This window comes from Arthroderma uncinatum (genome assembly GCF_011692745.1).
Source record: "Arthroderma uncinatum strain CBS 119779 chromosome Unknown scaffold3, whole genome shotgun sequence".
Lineage (NCBI taxonomy): Eukaryota > Fungi > Ascomycota > Eurotiomycetes > Onygenales > Arthrodermataceae > Arthroderma > Arthroderma uncinatum.
Window position 1 is genome coordinate 3,042,958 of NW_022983865.1, and position 19,188 is coordinate 3,062,145.

At 47.1% G+C, this 19,188-nt stretch overlaps 6 protein-coding genes across 6 annotated transcripts; 2 read left to right on the top strand and 4 right to left on the bottom strand.

Annotated features, from left to right (window-relative positions):
- Nucleotides 1-76: 76 nt before the first annotated feature.
- GIQ15_04670 (tRNA methyltransferase) lies at nt 77-1,717 on the bottom strand (the record flags this gene model as incomplete). The annotated part of the gene is made up of 4 exons (XM_033552087.1): nt 77-1,020; nt 1,091-1,168; nt 1,238-1,631; nt 1,700-1,717. The coding sequence occupies 4 exons, from the start codon at nt 1,715-1,717 to the stop codon at nt 77-79; spliced, it is 1,434 nt and encodes a 477-aa protein (XP_033405817.1).
- A 2,570-nt stretch (nt 1,718-4,287) lies between these two features.
- GIQ15_04671 (uncharacterized protein) lies at nt 4,288-5,297 on the top strand (the record flags this gene model as incomplete). The annotated part of the gene is made up of 3 exons (XM_033552088.1): nt 4,288-4,885; nt 4,942-4,997; nt 5,058-5,297. The coding sequence occupies 3 exons, from the start codon at nt 4,288-4,290 to the stop codon at nt 5,295-5,297; spliced, it is 894 nt and encodes a 297-aa protein (XP_033405818.1).
- Nucleotides 5,298-5,712: 415 nt separating this feature from the next.
- On the bottom strand, nt 5,713-10,769 carry GIQ15_04672 (PX domain-containing protein; the record flags this gene model as incomplete). Its single annotated transcript, XM_033552089.1, has 11 exons — nt 5,713-6,621; nt 6,727-6,899; nt 7,517-7,655; nt 7,754-8,305; nt 8,364-8,477; nt 8,534-9,014; nt 9,081-9,177; nt 9,249-9,449; nt 9,948-9,990; nt 10,345-10,544; nt 10,673-10,769. The coding sequence occupies 11 exons, from the start codon at nt 10,767-10,769 to the stop codon at nt 5,713-5,715; spliced, it is 3,006 nt and encodes a 1,001-aa protein (XP_033405819.1).
- A 1,446-nt stretch (nt 10,770-12,215) lies between these two features.
- Nucleotides 12,216-13,265, bottom strand: GIQ15_04673 (GCY protein; the record flags this gene model as incomplete). Its single annotated transcript, XM_033552090.1, has 2 exons — nt 12,216-12,773; nt 12,858-13,265. The coding sequence occupies 2 exons, from the start codon at nt 13,263-13,265 to the stop codon at nt 12,216-12,218; spliced, it is 966 nt and encodes a 321-aa protein (XP_033405820.1).
- Nucleotides 13,266-14,375: 1,110 nt separating this feature from the next.
- GIQ15_04674 (phosphatidyl synthase) lies at nt 14,376-15,773 on the top strand (the record flags this gene model as incomplete). The annotated part of the gene is made up of 1 exon (XM_033552091.1): nt 14,376-15,773. One exon carries the CDS (start codon nt 14,376-14,378, stop codon nt 15,771-15,773), a length of 1,398 nt encoding a protein of 465 aa, XP_033405821.1.
- Nucleotides 15,774-17,776: 2,003 nt separating this feature from the next.
- Nucleotides 17,777-18,316, bottom strand: GIQ15_04675 (uncharacterized protein; the record flags this gene model as incomplete). Its single annotated transcript, XM_033552092.1, has 4 exons — nt 17,777-17,888; nt 17,952-18,008; nt 18,078-18,169; nt 18,236-18,316. The coding sequence occupies 4 exons, from the start codon at nt 18,314-18,316 to the stop codon at nt 17,777-17,779; spliced, it is 342 nt and encodes a 113-aa protein (XP_033405822.1).
- Nucleotides 18,317-19,188: the final 872 nt, after the last annotated feature.

The following is a 19,188-nucleotide window of genomic DNA, read 5'->3' on the forward strand; positions in this document are numbered from 1 at the left end:
AGGTTCTTCGCTCACTTTTAATAGCTAACCGCATGAATGAAACCACAAGCTGAAGACATCTCTATATAAGGGTAAATCAGGCCTTGAAAATAACCTCCGCCGGAAGCCTGAATGATGCGCAGAACATCCGCTTGTTGGGAGAAACCAGCCTGACATCACGGATCTCAAGTTCTAGCTCCTGGTTGCCCGTCCCACCAACCATATCTTCGGGAGTTATCTTGTGTTGCAGTTTGTCGGAAATGCGCTGACAAATATCCGCGTACTCGATCATGTTATCATCGCTGTTGGAGGAGAAACAGTACACATGAACGAGAGGTCGTTTACGGTCGGTGTATGGTGCGAAGAGAGATTCCTTGCCAGCATACACGCCAATAAAGGCATCGAGGAATTCGATCGCGGAGGCAGGGAGGTTCATGACGTAGTGATCAAAGGTAGGCGGGCAGACGTATACTTCAGGAATAAGCTTTGCCTTCACCAGCGCCTGGCTGCGTTTCACTTTTGGATATATCTTCACCGTGTGCTCGAGTGTGTATAGCTCTCTGGTAGCGTGTCCAATAAATTCACTTCCATCCATGTTATGCGGCTTCACGAAGTCTCTAACTTTGTTTCGGGCGATCCCTTCCTTCATCTTCTCGTAGCCGTGAGGGTTGAGGTCATTGGCATAGACAAACACTCTCTTCTTCCCGGCTGGAAGAGCAAAGGGCCCAACGCCAGCCATAACATCACATACCGCTTCACCCTCTTTAAACCGACCAACGAGATGGGCGTGTTCGTTCCCCAGGCGCGAGTTCCAGTAAACTTTAGAGTAGTCGAATGCAAACTCGCAGTTTTGCTCATGCTGGATAACATTCATGTCCTTGTCTCCAACTAGATGTTCGTAGGCGAAAGTGCGGTATTGACTGTTTGCGCCAACGTCGTCAACTTTGTTAATAACTGTTCGAACCGTTGGGTTTTTATCCTTGATGACTTCGGCAATTAAAAGCTTGTATGGAAGGTACTGTTCTCGAAGGTTAAGGTGCGCTGTAATATAGGGCAAAAATATATAATCAGTTTATCATTCCTCTTGCACGGCGGCTTCAAGTTCACATACCAATATGGCCAACTTGATTGAAACCAGCGGGAGTCTCTTCAAGCTGTTCTTCTGGTAATATCGATGCAAGGATATCGTCTATTGAAAAGTAATTTGATCCGTATTAGAAGCCATACTAAGTGCACTGAGCATGGGAAGGGAACCTACGATAGAGCCAGTAGTCATAGTCGAGGTGAAGGTCGTACGGCTTCAACTCCATAGACTTAGCTTCCACTAACTGCCGTATCGTCGGAGACCACGTAGTTATGTCATTAGCCTGTATCTTTTCCTTCAGCAAGATACACTTCTTGTTCTTATCCTCTTCTGTAGCGGGGTTCTGGACAGGCCGGATAGCCATTAATCGAGGAGCGTTCAGTATATCCTTGCTTTTTGACAGCTGCTCTTTGATTCCTCCAAGATTTTTCGGGTCGAACACCGTCGCAGCGGCAAGAGGTATTGTTCTTTTGAAGAACGATCGATCTAGTACGCGCATTGCGCGATTGATGGGAGGCCGGAACATGACTTGGGAGTTGGTAGTGTGGTCGCGTGGGAGGGTTGAAGTCTGCGCATAGGTAACAGAGTCAGTTAATCTGTAGTTTAAGGGGCGGTTGAAGGAGATAGCAATCGTACAGTCTTGTTCAAATCCATTTAAGTGCTTTGCTCAATTAAAAGATAAATTGTAAGATGCACGAATTGCGGCGATTGATGCGTCGTTTTATAGACACATTGCGCGAAACAGATTGTCTAATTTAAGTTGTAGTATTTGTATAAATTGAGGTCCAGAATCATTACCCAGAGGCCATCCTATAGTATAAGTGAAGTTAGGTCTGATATAAAATATTCATACAAGCGCTTTCGAGATTGCATGATGTCAGTTTTCTCTGAAAAAATTATTAGTCACGTGCCGTCCGAACTTGCGACCAAACAAACATCGACATCGACATGAACAACATCAACATCATCAACAACACACTGGTAGACTGCTCTAAACATCCCAAAGCTATCGCTGTCCAGTGAGATATGTCGGTTACCGAGTATCCTTTATACAGAGCGCTGTTCACGCAATGCAAACGGATCCTCCCGCGAGTCCTTCGCAATAAAAGCTGCCACGAGCAGCCCCATCAAGGAGCGTCCCTTGCATCTCCTTTGCATATCACAAGAAGCCGATAATCAACCGATCATTAAGGCTCCCCGAGTCAGAACAACTAACTAAGGAGAATGCTGGGTATTAATCATCAAGTACGGAGGATATTCCGCGTCTCGCTTGCTTTCGGATGCAAATCATCCCTGAGATAGAAGAGCAATCGACGGACGAAATTTGCCCCAAAACGGCCAAAGATCGGAGAAGGATTGGGATCATCTTCCCCTGTGAGGCGACTATTTAACGATTGACAGAGCCAAAGTAACGCCTCCTTGGCGGTTGGTAGTAAAATGTCTGGAAACAACGGTTCCTGGCTGTTTCTGAGGAGCCTCAAGTTCAACAAGTATGCAAGCCACTCCATAAACAACCAACGGCCAGAGCACGTACAGGGAGCAGTTGGCACTCTGGCCACCAGGTCATGCGTTGTCAAATGTCAGTTCGAGAGCCTGATTCAATGAGGTTGCCTTTCGATACGGAGGGAGGACCCAGCGCACCCTTACCATTCAACAAAAGGGGCGTAGTCGATTTGTGCCGTGCAGGTCGGCGTTTTTCCTTGCGCTATGAAGTCTGAATCAGAACAAGTGCTTACTTTCAGCGCGCCCCTTGGAGGGATAGGCCAATAATCATCAACTGGGATGATGACCGCTGAGCCTCAGCTGGCAGCGTGTGATCTCGGGAGCGCAATTATTCAGCCGTTTAACTTCGCCGGACCTCAGGCGATTGACCTGAAGCACCAGTCATCGAGCCAGCGGAACGAGATTGCCAAGAATGCCACCCATCGAGGCGAGGTTAAAAGCTTTTCAGCCGAGCAGGTTGCACATGGCCTTGGGCTCTGGACGGGTTACCGGGGTACTCCAACCATTCGTCTCACCTTCAGCTGGGACGGCAAGATGCCCGTCCATACAAAGTACGGAGTACTCCTGCTTGTTTATATGGATACCCCAGAGGGTTACAACCCAGGGCACACTTTGATGGGCTCGGGTGCTATTTATAAACTAGTGGATACGCTAACTTTACCAGCCGTTTAGCTATGGACAAAAGGGACTAACTTGATGGAAATACTCCGTCCATCCAAAGTCTTGGTATTTCGGAGATTGCTTGCAAAACGAACGATGAATCACGACCGCACAAGAGATTTACAAAACGAGGCTTGGGAAAGGAGCGCGGACTGCGTGAAGTCCGCGAAGTGCATCTCCCAGCAGGACGGGAGTGGGACCCCCCGGGTGGGCATTACGGAGAAGACAAAAACGAGGCTCAAAGGCGCCAAGCTTTTTAGAGCAACCTACTTCTTCAAAACCGTCTGGGATGTTGTTGTTTGTCTAGTGTAGGTTCCTCCTCGCCTACTTGCAGGACAAGCGGATGCCAGACCGTCTCCAAGTCCATATGTATTTTCTCGACAGGCTCAATGCGTTTGTGCCCAACGATCATAGACTACAGCACGGGAAAACTGCACAAAATATTAATCAGATCGACACGTCAAGCCACCCACCTCGTATTTCCCCCTATTCTCTACAGTGCTTTTTGTGATAGAGCCTGGTGGATACCAATTTTGTTCAAGGCTAACAGCATCGCGAACAGAGCCAAAATACGAGCAGCGAATGGAAAGGGCTCATCGAAGGGAGCCATTCCCTTCTCCAGACTAGTGCGCAGTTCCACATGCGCCTTTCGAAGAGCCAAAGCCAAAAAGTTTTCGAGCTCCCCTAGCAATCTGGATAGAAACCTTTATATCCTGACCAATGATACGGAGCATTGGTATTGATAATGTTGATCGGGGCGCATAGCCTCATCCGCGTGAGGGCAGACATGGGCTCTTGAAGCGAGCTGCTGCCAAATACGGAGTAGAGTGCGGAGCCTGTCAATAGATATCCGATATACGGTGCCTCGCGTATATTTTTAGGACAGGACCTCGATTTTTTTTATTTAATATCTCCCCAGCGCCTCTTCCTCTCTTTCCATTTGGTCCTGTTTACTTTCTCAAACGATAGGCAACAGCTTTATACCGCCACCGTCAAACTCCAGTCGTTCTTTTTTTGTTCATCTACATCTCGATAATACCATATAATTTCAAGCTTACAAGATGCGCTTCTCTATTGCATCCATCCTCTTCCTTGGAGCGGCCTTGGTTGCTGCCGGCCCTGACGATGCTCCAGCTGCCTCCAAAGGCACTCACGCCCTCAGCCGAGAGGGTAACTCCCAGCTGAAGGCCCGTGGCCTATTCTCCCGCAGTGACTCCTGTTCCGGCAAATTCGTTACCTGTGTGAGCTGCTTCGGTGCTGGTTATAGGGAATGCCCCGGCGATTCGTCCAAGTGCTACAACCCAGACGTCCCTGAGTACTCTACCTGCGGCGGAACCTCTGGCGGCTCTGGTGGCTCTGGTGGAAGCTCTGGTGGCTCTGACTCTTGCTCTGGTAAGGGTGTTACCTGCCAGAGCTGTTTCGGCAGTGGTTACAAGGAATGCCCCAACGATGCGACCAAGTGCTACAACCCAGATGTCCCAAAATACTCCAAGTGCAGCGGAAGCTCCTCTGGTGGTAGCGGTGGCTCCGGCGGCTCTGGCGGCAGTGGTGCTAGCGATGAGAGCTGTGCTCGCACTTACGGTGCTGGAAACAAGCTCTGCGGTACCAACAGCTGCTACGACCCTACCGCAGGAGAAACTTGCTGCGCCAACACCGGAAGTAAGTTAACTTCGTACATGTTGTTATTGAACCTATAGTAACCCATTTCTCTTTAGGTCACTGTGACAGAGGCAAGAAATGTTCTAAGTCTGGAACCCTTTGCTGTGCTCCTGTAAGTGAAAACACAAGCCCCAGTCAATTAACTATGTCTCCCGACTAACAATTTAAATAGGGCTCAAGTAACCCAGACTGCAGAGGTACTAGCTCCTCCGACAACACTTCAACCTCCTCCACCAGCACTGCAACTTCTACCTCCCGCTACGGAAGCTCTTACCCAACTTCCACTAACGTCATTGGCTCTGGTCCATCATCTCTACCAGATACTCCCAAAGGCAATGGCGCTGGCTGTGTGGCCCCTGCTGCCGTTCTCCCCATTCTCGCCGGTGGATTGGGCTTCATCGCCGCCCTCTAAATGACATACCATATTACCGCACTGTCAGAAGCCGATAACATACGTTCCGCTCGTCCAATTATGCGCCCCGATATATACCTTTACTTCTTACCTTTATAATGTTCATATCTGTTCTATTCTCTCGCCTTGAGCTCTTTTATATCCAATTAATTTGCGGGTAAACTGCCACCTTTACCACAAAATTTGCCATTTAATCATCTGACGGGGCTTATTGGACCAAGGGTTAATGGATCTTGTTGTTATCACTTTTGCGCCTCTTGAAATCCGTATCCTTACATGAAATGAAACGAATACCTTTATTACAATTATATTACTACGTTAATCTTACTCAAACCAAATATTATCAAGTAGAGCTCCATAGATTTGATGTAGTTTCTCATATTCAATCTGTACCTATAGCTTCCAGCGACATGATCTAGATATATTCTGCACTCTCAAGAGGCTCCTCCCCACGTCCATTATCCGCGCTCCCAACGACACTGCCATTTGGCAGAGTACTGTATATATTTAACGATAGTGCCCTCCACGACTCCCTTTCTGCCTCCAGGACCTCGATGCGGCTCAATAAGCCTTCTATTCGCTTCTCCCGTTCCTTTATAGCTAGTCTCGATATGTCCCTTCCCTTTATAATCCCTAGCGTCCGTAGGTCGTTCATATCAAGCAACCCGGCTAAATCTTGCTTAGTCTTGAGCGGTAAATGGACTTTGTGAGACTCTAGTAAGTCAAAAATTTGTGTCTTGAGCTCAGATTGTCGAGATCGTTTATTGTTTCCTTCTGACGCAGGTAAGCAGAAAGGCGAAGATGCGACTCGTGACGGAGTTGGAGTTGACGGGAGGTCAGGTAACGTTTCCCGAGTTGTGCGTGTAACGCTTCCCAGCGACTGTGTTCTTTTATTAGGGGTGGAAAATAGAGGTGGTGGAGGAATTGCATCCAAGACATCTAATCTTGATGCTAATGAAGGGTACGAGACGTCCTGGTTTTCTGTAAAAAGGGGGGTGATATCTCGTCTTGTTGTCTGTGAGGCGGATATGTTCAACCTCCCGCGCTTGCTAGGACTTTCGTCTGGATCCAAATAGTCGGTAATATCCCCATCTCTCCTTCTCTTTGGCTGAGATTCTGGTGTAAGAAGCCCGCCGCGGAAGATTGAATCGCGGATACGGTTTGCCTGTGGGGTTCGTAATATGGGACTTTGTTTGACTCTCTCATCCACGGCGTGGACTAGGTCACTTTCAAAAGCTTCATAGCAGTCTTCCTCCTCGGCTGTTGGCTTTTGCGCTGCCTCTCTTTGCTTTGCGTCATCGTCCCATAGAAAGAACCCGCATCCCTTGCCTCGCGGTTTAGAACACGTATAGACTGCGATGTGTCCGCCCAAGCAGTCAGCAAGATTGGCATGATATGCGGAGTATATGGAATAAGATGATCAACTAACACCATCGCCCGTGATTCTTGCCGCCGTTCTTCGTCTCAAAATAATTTGCTTCTCGAGGAGGATCGCAGTTGCATTGGTGGCTTCCGTCGGTGGGGAGGTGGGATTCAGGCTTCCCCCCAGCCCAAGACGGACGTCGATTAGGAGAAGACTGGCTTCTACCTTGCAGCGACATTCTGGGTGCCGTCAGCCATGAATGTCAGGGCTGGTAGGCATGTTGAAATTGCATGTAGCTGTAGTCGTAGCCATGGCAACCTTCTTATCGGGAGGCTGGGGCTTATCTAAAGTGGAAAAACTCACTCCACATAAGCTTAAGCATGTAGAACCGGAACCACCATTCGGTTTGTTTATAAGCTCTAGTAGAAATTATTACTCTGGCTCGTATATATGATGTGTTGCTTACAACATTAATGGTCGACAAGCATGTATCTAATAAGGTCGACGATAGAGAAAATGGAGTCGGTGGTATTTTGCCAATATATTAATCTTTTACTTTGCTGCTCACGAAGCGGCATCGCTTTTAGGCTGAACATATTTCTATATTCGCCTATTAAATGTGTACATTTCCTATCATGCTTCATCTTGGAGACAGGAGCTTCCTTGCAGCTTTTCACCACCTTAATAGAGTCCGTAGGCATATTTTCGAGTGGTATCATTCATGCGAGGTCTAGAGCCAGAAAGAACAGAGGAACGCTACCACGTATTCTCTAACCAGCGAGGACCATCCTCAGCATCGACCCGAATGAATCCCGCAATTTCAATATTTCTGATACGTTAGGCTTCACCGGCTCACCCGCAGTGCGACGCAGGCGATCCTGATGTTTAGCGCGACGTTTCCGTTCGAATGCGATAGGGTCCATTTCGTCGTCTTCTGAGTCTTCATCAGACGGATCCGAAGCATCATCTTCAATTGCTAGATCTTCCAAATCGGCCTACAAATTAAAGGTTAGCATTTAAGTTTCACGTCACAGAATGGCTTAGAACAATAATGATATTTTGTAAGGAATATATGGAGAAGCCTCTCACGAACCTCGTCTAGCCCAAAGTCACTGCTCTTGAATGTCGTGACACCCGGCATTGGGTCAGAAACCCCTTCGGCAGCCATCTTCTGTCGGGTTTTGTCCTGGTGCCATTTCTTTCGGTCTGAATGCCATTTGATAACAGCATCAATCTCTTGGATGGCGAGAGTCTTGTCGATTTGGCTGGCTGAAACAGCTCCTTGAAAGAGGGCATTCATGTCAAGCTTGCCTCCACTTTCTGGCCCCTCACGGAGGAACTTGAGAATATCTTCCAGCCAGCTCATCAGTGAAGCAAACAAGCCATTGTCATGAAGATGTACCTCATGGACAAATTTGTAAAAGCTCTGCTGATGGCGAGTGCAAAGATCGATGAAGGACTGGACAGTTTGGTTTGGATCAGCAGAAACATCCTGTCGTTGGGCTCGCTCAATCACGGCTATAGCGTCGTTCGCAAATTCTGCAAAGTCCGTAATGCTATTGTAGACATTTGCAGATTTGTAAACACGGACGAGAGGTTCGTAGAAGATGGTGAATAAGTCACGGAAAAGTTGTAATGTCACGGGCTGATCCACACGTTAGTAGGTATATATGGTTGAAGTCAAACGGAAGCAGCAGCCTTACCTCTTCAATAATGTTTAACATCATTGCCTTGTCCCTCTGTCTGGTGAGTACTTTCAGGAGCTGCTTTAGATACGAGAACCATTGGGCGCCTTGTTGTATTTCAGGATCATGAATCTGTGTCGCGGAAGTCAGCTGAGAACCTTAGGTGGAGGGGGTGTTGAAAAACGTACACTCTCAACTGCGCTGACCCAGGCAACGTATGAATTAAACACCTTCTCTATCTGACGAACTGTCAATTCCGGCTCAAAATGCTCTGACCGTAATATAACAACGACAATATCAACGCTTTCTGCCTCTGCCTCTGCACGAAGGTCGTTTTTCACGCTTTCATCAGCTTCTGTAAATGCTCGTAGTTTATCGACCAGAATGTCGTCTTCGATCTTAGTGGCTAAACTATCAACTGATTTCTGGAAAGCCTTCATGCCGTCTTGGATTGCCATGGAGAATATGCGTTGCAGAAGAGATCGAGCCCCGAATGGCTGAGCAAGGAAAAGGTCCAGGACACCCGCCATCACAGCAGCAGGGTTGGCTATGCGGATAACATTCTTTAAAATAGTATACGGGATCAGTGAATGTATTCTTTTAGCCTGGGCAAATAACTCGGGAGAATTGTCCTCGGCTAAAAAGACGTGGTATAGCGTGGCGGCGACCCTATTATAAGTTGTTAGTACTAATGGACTAGAGCGTACGGAGTAGATAATTTAGTAATATGCATACTCGATACGCAACCACTCCGCAAACTTTTGATATTTGGGGCTTAAAGCTTCTACGGAGTCCTTTTCCTTGATCTCTTGGAACAATTTCGTAAGGCCATCTATGATTAAGTAAAGTTAACGCTGTATCCTAAGAAGGAAGACTAGCTTCTGGACGGTGCATTCGACTTACTACTTTCCACTATATCCCGCCTGAACTGTTCCATGTAGACATCCAACTCCCGAGCGCGTTTCCGGGCAATTTCATAGAAGCGTTTCTGCTCTTCGATTCGTTTGGCGTCAAGTTCTTTCCTTCTCGCAATATCTATCTGTTCCTCCTCGTTCAGAGTGATTGGTTTATCGGTTAAGAACTGCTTCATAGCCTTTGACGAAGCTATCCTATGGTTTTGTAGAATCAGTCTCAAAAAGGCTCGAAGGGAGACTCGTTGCTCCTCTCTGTATAAGGTGACTCTTTCTCCTAGAAGTTCACCTGACGCCCTAGGTGACTGCGATCCTATGGATTTAAAGGAAGAGATAGAAGTCTTGTGCTTTAGAGTACCTGGTACAACGAGGTTTCGTGTCGATTGGCCCTCGGCTGTATCTAGGGTATTAACAGAGGATGTGGATGATGCGTCGTCGTCTATGTTTGAGCTGAGGAATGAGGATGACACTGAGTTCCTATTTTTCCTCGGGAGGGGAGGTATAATCTTTCCTGGCAGCTCTGTCCGCAAATTTTTGTGTAGCCTCGCAAAATCACCAAAACGCCGACCAATGTATATGCTTTCGCCATCTTGTTGTCGAACCCGGATTAAAAATTCCTGCAAATACGTGATAAGAAACGGGGTTTGGAGGTGATATGGGGCATGCTAGAGGGGAAGGGCTAGCCACATACCGCATGTTGGTGATATCTCAATGTTCGTCTCACCAAAGTCGTCCTGACCGCCGCAATGTTAACGTCCCAACCATTTATAGCATGCCCTTCAGGCATGTTAACAAGTAGGCCTTGCTCGTTAGCACTTCTGTCAACGACCTCCATTTCCGAAAAGCGTATTCTCTCCTCATATCCGGAAGAAGTTGGTATTCCGGATACCATCATCAGTTCAACCACTTTTTCACATTTCTTCGCAAGCTTTCTTCGCTTTGTTTCTTCGTGGCGATCCTCGCTAGAGGAAATATTCTTATTGGCAAAGGATTCTAAAAACTATGGCATCGAAGACAGAGAGTCAGTATAGGTACTAAGTGTAGTTTCAAGGTCTCATGTGTAAGAGCTGGCTGGGAGTAAAACGTACCACCTGTAGACGGTCCTGCCAAAATTCCTTCTCATGCGCCTTATCCAAAAACGGGAAATTTCGCACATGGTTGACGAATATATACCGGAGAATAGGTAATTCTGAGTCAACTGGTGCTATTTCTCCAAAATCCGACTTGAAGGGAGCACCGAATCTCCGTAACGCGGTTGGGGAATTGAGCTCCGCGATCTCGCCCGAAACTTGACAGCCGATTAATTCTCGCTTAAGGTCTAAATGTAGTTGAAGAGAATTCGTCAGTTTAAGAGTTCCATTCAAATTGCAGGGGTCGGACATATATAATGGAGGGGCTGTTTTTAGAGGTACGAACAGTGTTCCTGTTTTCCCGACAGGATCTGGCTGGAGGAAGTCCCATTTCTTTCCGTCCCTTTCTCTCCGTTTACGCTCTCCTCTGCGTTATTTCCCATTCTTGCAATTGCGGGCTGCTGTTTGATATCGAGGTACTGCGGCGACAGATAAGTATAAACGACAACTCTGCGAGTCGGAGCGGAGTTTCGCGGATAGGGCGAGGAGGAGCTTGAACTGTGACAGAGCCAAGTATCAGGTTTGACTACCGGCTAAGAAGTACAGGCTGGTGGCTGGTGGACGCTGTATTGATTTCGGTGGTAGTACGCGGTACTCCGTAGCTGCATAGGCTTTTAAAGTTGGCTAAGTTGGAGCTGGTAGAGACAGCTGCCCAAGACGGAAATGCAGTCGTGCACCGGTGGACACGCAAAGGAAGAAGAGCCTGTTGTCGGTCCGGCGTACGCAGATGAAGGTGAAGAGGAAGACGAGACGCGGTTGTTGTGAAGGAAGAGAAGGTCGTTTTTGTGCATGATGATGACTTGCCGGATCGGGCTACATTTACGTTTTTCGACGTCAGCTCCGCCCTACACGCCAACAACAACCTTGCACACCAAACAGACTCGAGACTATGCCTGTTGCTTTTCTATTTAAAGAGATCTAGCTCCTCTGAAGGAATCTAGCATTGCAGCTGAGCATTACGACGCCCTTTGGCCTCGCCGGCCTTCGTCCTCCAGCGCGCTAAACGGACTTTCCCCCCCTCGATGCACGTAATCGTCATGGATAAATATGTGGCTGCACAGCACCAAAACACTGCTCCAGGCCCACTGCTAACGGGGTCATCCATGTCCCTTGGCAGGAATCTGGCGTAGCAGAGCCACATCAGATCTCGCTGGCGTGACGGAGAGACGCAGGCAGTGGGCGAAGCAGCGTTCAAAGTTGCGGTCGAATTTACTCTCAAAACGACCGGAGGGCCGAATAGAAGGGGAATCCCAGGATCACCGGGTGTATTCGACGACGTGATAAACTCGACCCGCTAATCGGGGAACATGGCGATCCAGTGCTACTTGATACCGAACCCTATCATCCTGCGAGACGACTATACGGAGCCGGCATCGACAGCTGAGGATGAAGATGTTTCGGCTTGCTTACGTGGATGTTCGCACAAAGTCACGGAAGTAACTTTACCTGATAGGGGTATAAATCTTCGAATTACCCGAAATCATGCTCCGACCTTTCTTGCGGTATATATGGAGTGAAGTTAAGATCTGGGTGATCGGCGCCTAGCAAAGCGAACTAACAGCGGAACAACGGATGGGTTGATTGCGTCCAGCGCACACCGTGCGATCCGAGCACAAACTACGGACTACGCAGGAGAGAGGCATTACAAAAATAATGTTACACAGTGCTTGTTGGCTGCGCGTTGAATTTTGGATTGTCAAAGTCATACTATGATTCTTGACATAACTCATTTTGAGTGATCGAGAAGATCTGGCGCAGTATATATATACATATATATATCACACTGCCAGCCGCCCCTGGTGGCCAAGCGTCCGCCCCCGCGAGCGAGATCACTGTGTAGCTTCCTCTGGCCAGACATCATAGCCAAAGGTATCCTTCATATTAACAAAGCGTGAGTGTCTCCCTTCAGCCACTTTATTGACAGCCTCGAATTCTTCATTGGATAGCTCGATCTCCTTGAAGTTGCTTTCGATTCGTTGCGGGTTCGAGCTCTTCGGGAGCACCACATAGCCTCTCTTCTCGCCCCAAGCAATCAGCACCTGTGCCAGAGTGTGTCCGCCGTTCTTAGCAATCTCATTCAGCGTAGGGTTGGTTCCGACCTTCTCGCCGGTCGTTGGGACTTGGTTTTGAGATCCAAGTGGCGAGTATGCCTGTGGCATGATGTTCTTCGAGAAACAAAAGTCGACGAGTTCGGTATTAGGAAGAAATGGGTGGATTTCAATCTGGTTGACATGGGGAGGTACTCTGGCGAAGGATAGAATCTGCTTTACCCCTGAAATGGTGAAGTTCGATACTCCGATAGCTTTCGCCTTGCCCGCATCGTACAATGCCTCCATTGCACGCCAGGTGGGCTCGGGGTTCTCAGTTAACTCCTTTTTGATAACGTACTGCTCACATTAACATTCATTTAGTATCTGGTGTCTCTTCGCCTATCTTCTGACAAAGTATAGGATAAGGCACTGATATCGTACCTTGCCGTCAGGGCCGATCTTGGGCATCCACTTGTCATCCTTTTCACAGGCAATTGGCCAGTGGACCAAGAAGAGGTCGACATAGTCAAGTTGAAGATTCTTCAACGAATTGTCCAACGACCAGGCCACCTCGTCCTTTTCGTGCAAGTGGTTCCAGACCTTGGTTGTGATAAACAAGTCGGATCGCTTTACGCTGGTGTTCTCCTTGAGGAAATCTTGAATGGCCTGCCCGATTTCATCCTCGTTCAGATAGAACCAAGCACAGTCAAGGTGCCTATACCCTGTCCGGAGGGCATGCAGAACAGCCTTGTACGCCTCTCCCTTCGATCCCTCGTTGGAAAAGGTACCGAATCCGAGTCCTGGAATGGTGACGCCGTTGCTTAATTTGAAGGTGATATTGCGAGACATATTGGAATAATGATTATTATCAGTGAAATGAGAAGAACACAACAAAAATAATGGACTCCGTTTTCTTATCACGGCCACCTTCCTTCGGAGCGGTGTATCGGCAATTTCCGTTTATTGAAGAGAGATCTTCTATCGACAAGGACTGAAACTACGGTGGGATGTTTTCCTATAGGGAGATGCCTAGGATAGCGTTGAAACCGTGACTGAACTCTCGAATCCCATTGCCTTTTGCTGCAATCTGCCCTAGAATTTTTCGTGGTATGGAGAATCGACTCCATCCTCCCACGCATATGACGTTATCGCGAACTCAATTTTCCCATACACACTCATTGAGGGAGCGGATACCAGTGGATATATGTGCCTGCTAGGAGGTATGTGTGTGCTGTGCGGCCGCCTCTCTTGCATGGACCAACCCGGGAGTGGACTCAATGGAGACTTACGCCCTTGGTTAGTCTCCAGAAATAATCGGAGTTGAGGCCTACGGATTAGGGCAAGGGTCCAATTATTACCAAGACGGGGAGGGGGGTCCACCCGATCATCGAGTGGGACTTGCTGGCTTCCGGGCCAGTGGAGATCGAGGAGGAGAGCAATCCCTACAGCTCAACTCGGACATTAACCGCTCACACAATCCAATTATCCACAGTACATAAGATGGGCAGAACAAAGTCGACGTTGTATCAATTCCTATCCACTTATGTACAGACATTTTGCAGACATTCCACCATTACCATTGTTCGCATTTGCTTGGGTCCAATAGGAACCCTTGGTCGCCACACATAACGTCACATCCTGGCCGTCGCCGTTTCGAACCATTGCAATGGTTAAAAGGGAATACTTATGAGAATTCCACCTGTGATGATCTCCGAGGGAAACAGAGGATCTGATTTTTTTTGTCAAAGTCCGGCGGCTCCTTCATGAGTAAATTTATTCAAAGGGAATATATATATATATAAGCTGACCCGGCCTTTTCAATTGATGTTAAATCTCATACTGCACAGATCTTCTTACACATCATCCCCTCCACTCTACACACAATTTTCTACCTTGAGTTCCCATATCTAATACAAATCTATCATTGACTACCCCCCAATTGCTCCCTCAGTCGAAGCTATGTCTCAATCTCACCAAGATGGTGAGTGGACGAGAAGGGACAGTGCCGTCAGGCGAGGGCAACTCAGCATCCCGTCAGACCAGGGTAACGCAATCGAAGTGCGAGCCTTGAGAAGTTCGATCAGCGATGCAGGCTCACTAATGCATAACCTGAGCCTATCCCCCTCGTTTCAGGATAGACGGGGATCTCGGAATTCTTTTGGTATGGCTCTGCCCATTCCAAAGTCCCCACGAGCTTCACGACTATCCGGCTCCCGTGATCCCGCAAGTCTGAAGCGGGATGTCCTTGCTTCACAGCTCCAGGACATGGCCAAGGAGAAGGTGGAGGCGGCCAAAAATATGGCATTCGCTTTCGACATTGATGGCGTGCTGGTTCACGGCAGCAAACTTATCCCCGAGGCTGCTAGAGTGATGGAGGTATTGAACGGAGACAACGAGCTAGGAATCAAGCTACCCTACATATTGTTGACCAACGGCGGAGGCAAGACTGAGAGTGCCCGAGTTGATGAACTTTCTGGAATTCTCAAATCACCAATTTCCACCGATCAGTTCATCCAATCCCACACACCCATGCAGGCCTTGTCCGAATACTACGAAACTGTCCTTGTTTGTGGCGGTGAGGGATTCAAAATCCGACAGGTGGCAGAAGAGTACGGATTCAAGACCGTGGTTCACACTAAGGACGTCCAAGCATGGGACCCTACAATCTCCCCCTGGAGCAAACTGACGGAGGACGAACGTAAACAAGCCAAAATTCGCGACTTCGACAACATGAACTTCGACGCTATCATGGTATTTGCTGACTCAAGAGATTACCAAACCGACATGCAGATCATCATGGATCTTCTCCTCAGCGAAAATGGCCGGCTGAAAACGAAGGCGAAGAACCCCCTTGCCAACCAGATCCCAATCTACTTCTCACAAGGAGACTTGATTTTCCCTACCGAGCACGCCCTTCCACGTTTGACACAAGGCGCATTCCGCATTTCTATCGAATCCCAGTACAAGACCCTCACAGGCGGAGACCTCGAGCGTGTTGTATACGGTAAACCAGAGCTTGCAGCGTACAAGTACGCAGACACAGTGATACAGCAATGGATGAAGGAAATCCATAACGAACACATCCTACCCAAGAACATCTACATGATCGGTGACAACCCTCAGTCTGACATCTGTGGCGGCAACATGTATGGCTGGAACACTTGTTTGGTCCGCACTGGTGTATTCCAGGGAGGCGATAACGACACCAACAACCCAGCAAACTTCGGTGTTTTTGCCAATGGCCTCGACGCCGTCCAGGCCGCAGTGAAGAAGGAACTTGGGCACGAGTTCAAGCTAAAGTGGCAGGATGAGTTCAATCCCGTCATCCAGCCTGGTGGGGTTTCCGCAATCGAGTAGAACGGGCAGGGAAAAGTTTCAAGGATTTGTTTGCTTGCATTTAGTTAACTACATGATTGGTCCAGGTCTTAAATTTTCTTTGAGGCCCATACTTTTTCTCTTTTCATTATTTTCATATTTTTTTTTCGGGGGCAAGGAAAAGTGTCAAGGTCATAATATCCCTAACCCAGATGGGTTACAGCGAGTCTACATAGGTAAATAGATATATTCAACTGGAAATACTTCGTGCCAGCAAGTGACGTTGCAACGGGATCGCCCTCGACATGTTCTCTGATTGAAGTCTCGTAGATCATGGTTGTGGTTGGTTGTACTAGTTACACTTTAAATACGAGTACATCAAGAGCTTACTCCAAGCATCTGCAAGTGATCAGACATCGGAGGGTGATCAAAGCCGCTATCTACAGATTATTACCAAAAAGATAGCACTTGTAGGAATGTGAACGTGGATTCTCAATCAACAACTTTGTTTGACGAGGCTACTCTGTAAAGCAAAGCTCCAAGCAGTTAATTAATTAAGGTCGATTGTGACAGTAGACAGACTTTATGGGCACAAATACGGAAGCCCTAGGCTCATCGTGGTGCACCGTTACGGACCTCCCTGTGCAGTCCGGAGTGCTATAACATCCACCAGTTAGTATGAATTCTATCATTGCTCAGGGGAATCCTAGAAACTGGAGGAACGCTTACAAGTATACCAAGCAGGTGGCGTTAACGAGTCTCATCGAACCGATTGTTTGTTTGTTGCTGGAAATTACAATGTGTTAATAATATGGAACAATAGGAGTGCATCGGTGTATATCCTGAGGCGTACCCAAAAACGACACATTTGGCATATTGGACGTCGACCTCGAGGCCACCATAGTTGGATCCCTCATAAAGGATAACCTGGTTATATTTATTAGAACTTTCACGAGTTTCTAGTAAGGAGTTAGGTGCAATACATACACCCGACTTATAATCGTCATCTAATGGAGTCGATCTATGAACGAATTTTGCTTGAGCAATAGGGAGAACTGCAAGGGCCGATGCCACAGCTTTAAAGAGATGCATTTCGAAAAAATTAAAGAAAAAAAATAAATAGGAAGATTATTTGCTTTGAAGTTAGCTGTTTTTGGACAAGGAGGCGGATTTGGAATATTATTTTAGGAAAATGGGAAAGGTGTTTATTGATTTATATGTTAATGAGATAGCATCGAGGAATTCACCGCCCAGGATAAAAGTCCCAAAGGGAACCCAGATAGTGACCATAATAGTGGAGTTGTGCAAGTTCCATTGCATTCAACAAAGAACGCCTAAGCGAGCTATCACTGCAAAGGGCACCTGCAGTTGACTCTAAATCAATATGTAGAAAATGTTTGGATTAAGTTCTTGTTGTTTAAATGTCTTCGAGTGCATTATTATGGGCACTAGCTATGTAGTGTAGCTTCACCTCCCAGTACAAAAGCAGCATAGAATGCCTGAGCCATTCAACAATGAGATATCACTGTGCAACAATCGTGGCGGACTTGGGCTTTGTATGTGGGATTACATCTCTTTGTATATGACTTGCATTAATAGAGCATTCAGTGAATCCCAAACAAAGGATATAATTCACGTTTCACATCTATCAGCGAGGCCAAAAGTTAGGTCAGTCTTATATAGAATATGTTGTTGAAATATGCGTAGAACTATCAGCATTGTAATATCCAAGACTTACATATAGAGGCGTAGTCTTCTACTAGAGAGAAAATTCTGGGTAGAGCATGCCTCAATAGGCCGGTCTAGTCGGGTAAGAGAAACATGCGTACAATATCCATAGATATATTAAGAAGAGGTATTATAGATTGCAAATTATATCCGCTAGTGGATCTGGATGTCATATTAAAATAAAGACAGGTAAGGAAGCTAAGTTCATTAAGGCATTAGTAAGATCTCCGGAGAGAGACAAAAGATAATAGTAAAGAAAAAAAATGCAGCCGATGTACTATTATATCGCTATACTGCAAATAGATGGTGGATTCCGACTAAGCAGAAGTCGCAGAACATATGATTGCGTACACCGTAAGACCATCCTTTACAAGGTCTTCTCGATCCGAGGTAGCTTCGTCAAGAGGTTCCCCTCCACAGCCGCGGCTCCTATAACTCTGCGTTAGAATCATTCCAGAAATGTAGCATTTTGTAGGGCGGAGATGAAGTTACCTGTATAATTGACAGGTGGTTCCTGGTGTCACTTTTAGTGAGCCAATAGGGTTGTTACTAGACGATAGGTTAGCACCACGGAATCCTTAGGGCATTTTAACCTAGGAAAATTATTGTAGGACATACTGGTCGGGGATCATGTAAGAGCAGATTCCAGAAGCTGTAGAGGCAACCGGTTGCATATAACCTTCAAAGTTGGCCAATTTATAGATGGTAGCCTATATAGTCCAGGATTAGCGCGAGTTTGAATATCAAAACCATGACAATGGATTAAGTATACGTACCAGTGGTTTCGTCTCGACAGGGGCCGCTAGAGATGTAGGGACAATGGCGAAGGCCAAAGCTACAAACTTGGAGAACTGCATTGTGATGTGAATATGGAGTAGAAAATATTAAGTTTCGTTCTTGAGTGTAGATGAGATGCTTTTGGGATGATGCTTAAGAATGATTATTGACGAACCTCGAAGCAGGAAACGTCCTCTATTTATGTATTCACAGAGGGGGCTATCCCTCAAAAGTATCAGTGCTGATTCGATTCATGTCTCTGTTAGAACCGCCGGTCATATGCCCGAGGGAATATCAGCGCCGCAAGGTTTCACAGAGAAAAAAGCAAACACGACAGGTAGCTGAGAGTATATGGACGACTGTTCGTCCGCTGGATTGTTTGAATTCGTGTGTCATGTCTCAGAGTACTCCGAGACAGTCCATCCTAAAATACCTATGCTCTGCAGGCGCCTGGGGATCCAAAGCCTAGGGGCATCACACCTTTCGCTGCAGAAGGCGAAGCTTGCCGCCGTAGACCGATCTCCAATGACGGGACATGACTCTATAGATCGACAATGCACATAAAATGTGGCAGAATGCATTGGCTGCGTAGGAGCCGGATTGATCGGCCCGAACTGTGCAGATAGCCTCGATTGGAAAGCTGCCGGAGTCGCGGCTCCAGCTTTACATGTATCCATTCCCCACAGCCAGACAGAATACAAGTCAACAGAACTTTGCGTGTCGGATGAAACTGTGGCTGAGTTATATCACCACAGAACCAAGTATGAGTTCTGTTTGTCGATAGATCCTTGTCGTATGTTAGGGATATTGACCGTCGGAGTTGAACGTACGAGTAAGGATTAAATCCTCTCGCTATATTGCGCTATCGAAATGTTAAGTATGCATCTCCAACGTCATCGAGAACGAGACTATCACCTAAGAATAGCCAGAGCTCTAAAGAACAAAAAGGGAA